At 39.8% G+C, this 7348-nt stretch overlaps 1 protein-coding gene across 1 annotated transcript; it reads left to right on the top strand.

Annotated features, from left to right (window-relative positions):
• The first annotated feature begins 3742 nt into the window (after positions 1 to 3742).
• Positions 3743 to 5234, top strand: LOC132822734 (P2Y purinoceptor 1-like). The gene has a single exon (XM_060836018.1). The coding sequence runs from the start codon at positions 3753 to 3755 to the stop codon at positions 4812 to 4814; it is 1062 nt and encodes a 353-aa protein (XP_060692001.1). The 5' UTR covers positions 3743 to 3752; the 3' UTR covers positions 4815 to 5234.
• The last annotated feature ends 2114 nt before the right edge of the window (positions 5235 to 7348 follow it).

The following is a 7348-nucleotide window of genomic DNA, read 5'->3' as shown; positions in this document are numbered from 1 at the left end:
GTTACACTTCACATATATGCTGATAACACCCAGCATTGTCTCACCACTGCTCTGGATTAGTTCACTATTGTTGAATGATTAGATTAGATTAGACTTACAGTGTGGAAACAGGCCCTTCGGCCCAACAAGTCCACACCGACCCGCCGAAGCGCAACCCACCCATACCCCTACATTTACCCCTTACCTAACACTACGGGCAATTTAGCTTAGCCAATTCACCTGACCCACACATCTTTGGACTGTGGGAGGAAACCGGAGCACCCGGAGGAAACCCACACAGACACGGGGAGAACGTGCAAACTCCACACAGTCAGTCGCCTGAGTCGGGAATTGAACCCGGGTCTACAGGCGCTGTGAGGCAGCAGTGCTAACCACTGTGCCACCGTACCACCCACAAACTGCTTATCCAATAGACCTCACTGGAATTGACTGGGAAAGGAGTTTAGCAATAAAGGCTGTTGAGGAATAATGGCAGATGTTTAAGAAAATAGTTCATGGCTCACAGCAATGATATAATCCAGTTGAGGAAGAAGAATTCTAGGAAGAGAATAAGCCAAATATGGTGAACCATGGTTAAGGCGAGCATCAAAATTAAAGAAAAAAAAGCCATACAATGTGGCAAATATTAGTGGTAAACCAGATGATTGGGCAAGTATTAAAAACCAACAAGGTGCAATCAAAAATAATAAAGAGGAAGGAAATAAACTTGCTTAATATCAAAATGGACAGCAAGACTTCCTTTAAATATGCAAAATGGAAGAGAATAGCCAAAGTGAACATAAACTCCACAGAGAACGAGACTGCAAAATAATATTGGGGAAACCAAGAAATGGCAGAGGAGTTGAATTCATACTTTTCATCAGTTTTCACACAGAAAAAAACAAATAGTGTTCCAAACTTACTAAATAATTAAGGGGCAAAAGGAGGTGAGGAAATAAATACAATAACTATCATCAGAGAAAAAGTGTGAGGGAAACTAATGGGGCTAAATGCTGAAAAGTATTCTGGACCTGATGGAATGCATCCTAGAATATTAAAAGAAGTAGCTATTAATATATGAATGCACTGGTGGTAACTCTCTAGGGATGCTTAGATCCTGGAAAAGTCCAAGAAAATTAGAAAGCTGCCAAAGTAACATCTTTATTTAAAAAGGAAAGGAGGAAGTATAAAGAATGTAATAGCAGGGAAGTTAAACATACATAATGTGATCAAGCAGAGATGGCATGCTTTATGAAGGAGAAATCATGTCTGACAAATGTCCTAGAATTGTTTGAGAAAGTACCATGCAGGATATAAAGGGGAAACAAAAACAAATTGCTGGAGAAACTCAGCAGGTCTGGCAGCATCTGTAAAGGGAAAGTAGAATTAATGCTTCAGGTCCAATGACCTTCCATCACTTTATTATTATAAAGTAGAAGCAGTGAAAATAATAATTTGGATTTTCAGAAGGCATCTGATATGGTAACATACATTAGGGTCCTTAATAAGATAAGAGCTCATGGTATTACCCATAGTATATTAGTATGGATAGAGGATTGACTAAGTAATTGAAGATAGAAAGTTGGGTTGGGGAGGGGGTGTGCATTTCATGATGGCAACCTGTAACTAATGGAATCCCACAGGGCTCAGTGCTGAGGCCACAATTATTTACAATATACATTAATGATAAGGATGAGCAAAGTGAATGTACTATTGCCAACTTTGCAGATGACCAAAAAAATACGTAGAAGGCAAGTGAGGAGGATGATACAAAGAGTCTTCAGAGTGAAGTAGGCAGGCTCAGCAAGTGGTCAAAAAAGAAAGGAACTGTGGATGTTGGAAATCTGAAACAGAAACTCAGCTGGTCAACAGTATCTGTGGAGAGAATTCAGAGTGAATGCTTTGGTTCCAGTGACCCTCCTTCTAATCGGTTGTAGCTTGCAAAAGATTGGCATATATGCTGAAGATAGGGTGGGATGAAGGTGGAGGGAGCAAATGATAGGTGGAGATGGAGCTCAGAGAGAGAGAAAGAATTGCAGATGGACAGACAAAGAAATGGGTAATGATCAACCTGGCGGACTGAATAGCTGCTAATGGGGACCATTAGCTGACAGTGGGATGGATGTGGTAGCAGCCCATGTGATGACAAGGCCCAGTGTGTGTTTGATTGGGAAAGGATGTGAAAGAAAGTCCTCAGGCCCTAACAATTATTGAACTTAATATTGCATCCTGAAGACTGCAGAGTTCTAAAAGCAGAAAGTGAGATGCTGTTCTTCCAGTTTGCGCTGAGTTTTGCTGAAGCATTACAACAAGCCCAGAACAGAGAAGTTGGCCAGGCCACACATGATATAGTGAAGTGGCAGGCAATGAGATGATCAGGGTAATTTTTACAGACAATGTTCTGCAAAGTGGTTAACCAAAATAGAGACCACATTGTGAACAGTGAACATGAGATTGAGTGAAGGGCAGGTAAATCCATGCTTCACCTTAAAGGTGTGCCTGGAGCCTTGGATAGTGAGGAGGGAGGAAGTAAATGGGCAGGTATTGCAACTTTTATAAAAGAATGTGCGGTGGGGATGTGGGGAAGTGTTTAGGAGTGGAGAAGGAATGGACCACCTTGTCCCAGAGGTAACAGTCCCAGTGAAAGGCTGACAAGGGAGGGGAAGGGGATGTGTGTCTGCTAGTGACATCTTGTTGGAGGTGGCAGAAATGGCAACTGCAGAAGGTGTAACACCTGCACATTGACTCTTCCAACACATTCCTGGCTGCTTCTGACATTCTGCACTCCATACTTAAAAATCACACAACACCAGTTTATAGTCCAACAGGTTTAATTGGAAGTACTAGCTTTCTGAGCGCTGCTCCTTCATCAGGCCTGGTATTGTGTGATTTTTAACTGTGTACACCCCGGTCCAACACTGGCATATCCAAATCAGCACTCTATATTGTTCATGTCATCCCCAGCCTTGTTGCCGATATTCTTACTCACAGCAAGTCCCTGTGCTCATTGACTTGTGTTAGTTCCTTGAGCAATTCCTTGATTTTAATATTCTCACTATTACGCTAAAAAAAAGTCTTCCTGGATTCTACTTCCTCTGTAGTCTCCGGTCACAGAGATTACATAGGTCTCTGAAATATCGGCACTCACCTTGTTCATTTTCGACTCATTGACGAGGGTGCTGCGAAACTTTGGAATTCCTTTTAAACTGCTCCGCCTTTTGACATTTCGTTTATCCTCTAGGACACTCCTTAAAATCTGCTTCTTTGGAAAGGTATTTGGCTCCCTGCCCAAAAGGAATTATGTTGCTAGGTGTCTAATTTTGCTTTTTTAATTCTCCTGGGTAACGCTTTAAGGCATTTTGTAACCTTAAAAACACGAAATACATTTGTTGGTTTGCCTTTTTAGTTGATATTAATTCACTCTGACACGACAGAAGACTCCTTGGATAAATACAGCGTCGCAGTTGAGACTAAGAATCGTGAACTTGCCATTCACAAATTGTATATGACTGGAGCCAGATTTACATTGGCTGATTTGGGGATCATTGCTCCATGAGGGTGTGGTTTGGTCTTCGGATGTCGAAGCCAATCAATATTCGCGTTCAACTGCTGGTCTGATCGAATGCACATCAGAATAGATTTCGGGCGCTCAGCTATGTCCGAGGGTTCCTGTGGGCACTACCTGAGTTTGGATTTAATGGGACGATTGAGTCTCAAAGTCGTGGGATTTTATTTTTTAAGATCCAGTCGGGCAACAGTGCATTCTGATCACAATGTCGGAAGCAAGCGTTTTGTTTGGCGTGCTGTCAATATCAGACTCCAGACAACTGAACCAATCTGCCTTCTGTGAAATCGACAAGAACTTTCAGAATATGTTTCTCCCAGTAATTTATGTCACTGTGTTCGCGGTGGGTTTCTCCGCGAATTGTTTGGTGCTGGTCTCTTTGTCCTTGAAGTTGAGAAAATGGACCAGCTTGGACATGTTCTTGTTTAACCTGGGCCTGGCTGACCTCCTGTATGTCATCACTTTGCCCTTCCTGGTGGTGTACTACGCCACGGAACGCCGCTGGACGTTCGGGAAAGCGTTTTGCAAAATGACCAGGCTCCTCTTCCACCTGAACCTGTACGGCAGCATCGGCTTCCTCACTTGTATCAGTGTGCAGCGATACCTGGGCATCGTGCACCCCATGAAGGTGCTGGGCAGGTGGAACCGCCGCCGCTCGCTGCTCCTCAGCCTCCTGGTCTGGGGGCTGGTTCTAGCCCAAACCTCGGCCGATCTCCATTTCACCAAGACCAACCTCAATGGCACCAAATGCCATGACACCACCGTAAACGAGGAAGTCACAGACTACATGTTGTACGTGCAGGTTATTACTGTCACTGGATTCTCCATCCCTCTCCTCACCATTATAGCATCTTACTGTCAGATCGCTGTAGTTCTCAGCAGGAAAAACGATCTGAATAATACTTTGAAGGAACGATCCCGGAACCTCGCGATCGTTGTAATGGTTGTATTTTCCATTTGTTTTACGCCTTATCATGTTTTGCGTTATCTTAACTTAAATTTCAGACATTTTCAATTGAAAGGTTTTTGCGCACGGAATACCAACACCGTTTACTTGCTTTACCAGATTACTAGAGGTATGGCCAGTTTAAACAGCTGCATTGACCCGTTGGTTTACCTTGTAGCCAGAAGTGACATGCTAACTAAAGTGAAAACATTCAAGAACAGACTACATCTGCCACTCACTTCGTCTAAATCAACTAATTGTAGAATTCCTCAAATGATTTTAATCACAGACGAAATGGTCATTAGTAAGGAGACAGCTGTGTAAACTAATTGACAATTGGTATGTTTACCCAACATTTCTGTTGAATGCAAAGGTCATGTTGATCCAAAGCAATTTGGTTTCATGTTTGGAGCAACAGACAGGATAGTTCCTTCAGTTACTGACGGCCACAGAACTTCCACGAAATGTTGCATTGAACCTCATCATGAGCGCACAGCCGAATGAGCACTCTGCCTTCACATAAGATCTGAGACTTGTGTGAACAGGACATTGTGTGAATCATTCTGCAGCATTGTTAATAAACAGCATAGAAACTGGGGGCAGAGCTGCAGTTAGATTTATATAAGGTCAGATCAAATACAAAAGGTTAGAGAAAAAAGATGGAATTTAAAAAGACTTGAAGGAAGGATCCTTTTCTAAGTGTCAGTAAATGAGACCCTATTCTTGTAAAAGGTAATTTTCAGTGCCAGAGAGTATATTTGGCAGTATGACTTACAGTACAATTAAAAACACGCTTGCGATTGATCCAATAATGTTAACCATTCCGTAGTGAGTTTTTTTTAGAGGGTTTATCTTAGAATCTTTTGGTCAATTTTAAACATTGTTGTCAAAACCACCAGGCCAGAAAGTCACCAAATTAATAGGAATATACAAAGGAGTGAAAATGTCTGGGACTGACCTCCACACACAGACAGGTCAATTCAAACCTAGACATTGAAACTCATTACCTGAAATATCTAGTTCAGACTGAGACCTTCAAATGGCTTTGGAGACAAGACCATTTGACTACAGGTATTGCTGGAAAAATTGAAAAATAATGCACCTTTTTTTGAAAACTCAAACTCTGTCTTATCAAAACCAGGAGGGTAAGAGAGGAACTTACTTACCCTTTCAGTTTTGTTCATATCAAAGTTTCTTCAGAATTTAGTCTCTGATTTCTTGGTGACTATCTTATACAGATAACCATTAGTTTTATACTTCCCTCTACAAGAAAATCATTCATCACCTTAAAGCTATCTATTGTTGATCTGTCAATCTTTTCAAAAGACAAAAAGATCCAGCCTATTCATACTTTCTAATGGATAAATTTAAATTTCTAGTTTGAATACCATCTTTGTCGCATACTTGCCTCTGTAGCTTGCTTTTATTTAATACAACAACCTGAGCTATACACAATATAGGTTCATTACTATTTAAACATAAATTCTCTATTTACAAATTATATTCTTCAACAAATGGGCATGAAGATTGTGATTGCTTTTGGACCACTTTATTAGCATATTAGTGATTATGCATTTCAGATTCCTTTGATCAGCCCATTTAGATTCCCTTTCCAAGTAATTCATGGCCTTTTTATTTTGCTTAGCAAAATGTAATATTGCAGACTTACCTGGATCAGTACACTTCTCATTCTCCTTCCTCCTTCTTCCAACTTTTCCAGTCATTCTTTCAGCCACTATCACCTTGACTCTGAAACTCTTCCCTAAATTTCCTTCTCTTCATCTCTTCTTTCTCCATTTTCAACAGGAAACTGAAGATATTTGTTTTCAAATGTTCCTTTCCCTAATGCCACGTATCATGTTTTGTCTTCCATTTGACAGTTCTTTCATTTTTGGATCTGTAAGATACTATGGGCTGTTTCTGATTTGGAAGCATGACATACTTATACACTGTTGTGATAGTGTACACCAAGTGTTTGCCTCACTGGCATAACTTCTATAATGATGTACACTACTATTGTACATTAACACATGGGGAACAATGTAATATGAAAAATTATGTATTCTTAAAGTACTTAGCTCTGATGAAATTAGTTTTCTAATATCATTACACTGTACAATTTATCCCTATTTACTCTTTATTAGAGCTGAATTTGATAAAACAACCCAATCATTTTCAGTGAGACTTTTGGACCAAATTTTCTAGCGGTGTTTACAAAATAACAACTTGCATTGATATAGTGCCAGGTTTGGTTTCATTAGCATAATGAGGGAAATCCATTCACATTATCCACACTGATATGGAAAAAATAAACTCTCGTCAATATTTCATCATATCAGGTCCATCTCTATAGCCACAAGTTCTAAAGTTATTTTTTCTATTTTTCCCTAGTTACTCACTCTCTTAATAGTGAGGAAGTAAGCTGATGACATTTTCTTTCCATGTAGTGATTTTTAAAATGGAAAATACACACTAGTACAATTGGATACAGCTCTCTTTTAATTGAAAGAACATCTTTTTGAATAAGCCAATTGCAGACACAAGTCCACAAAAAAAAGATCTGTACCAAAACCCTACATCTTTGGTGTTGCTATACTGTAGTATGAGCCCACCAGAATTCTTTTGTTTGTAAGTTCTTTTTTACAATGGTCTTTTTTTTTCTCAGGCAATTATCTACTATATCGTATTATTCATTTTGATGTCAATATTCCATATTATTGTCCCGCCATAAAATAAATTAACACAAATTCACTTGCTAATGACATTGTATGTACTAAAATTAAATAGTTCCAATGCATTGTCAAAGTTGCATTTATGACAAAAGTTTAAATGTAACCATGGAAACGCAACACTTAGAA

The sequence above is a fragment of the Hemiscyllium ocellatum genome, chromosome 15 (assembly GCF_020745735.1).
Source record: "Hemiscyllium ocellatum isolate sHemOce1 chromosome 15, sHemOce1.pat.X.cur, whole genome shotgun sequence".
Lineage (NCBI taxonomy): Eukaryota > Metazoa > Chordata > Chondrichthyes > Orectolobiformes > Hemiscylliidae > Hemiscyllium > Hemiscyllium ocellatum.
This window is presented reverse-complemented; position numbering and strand designations above follow the sequence as displayed.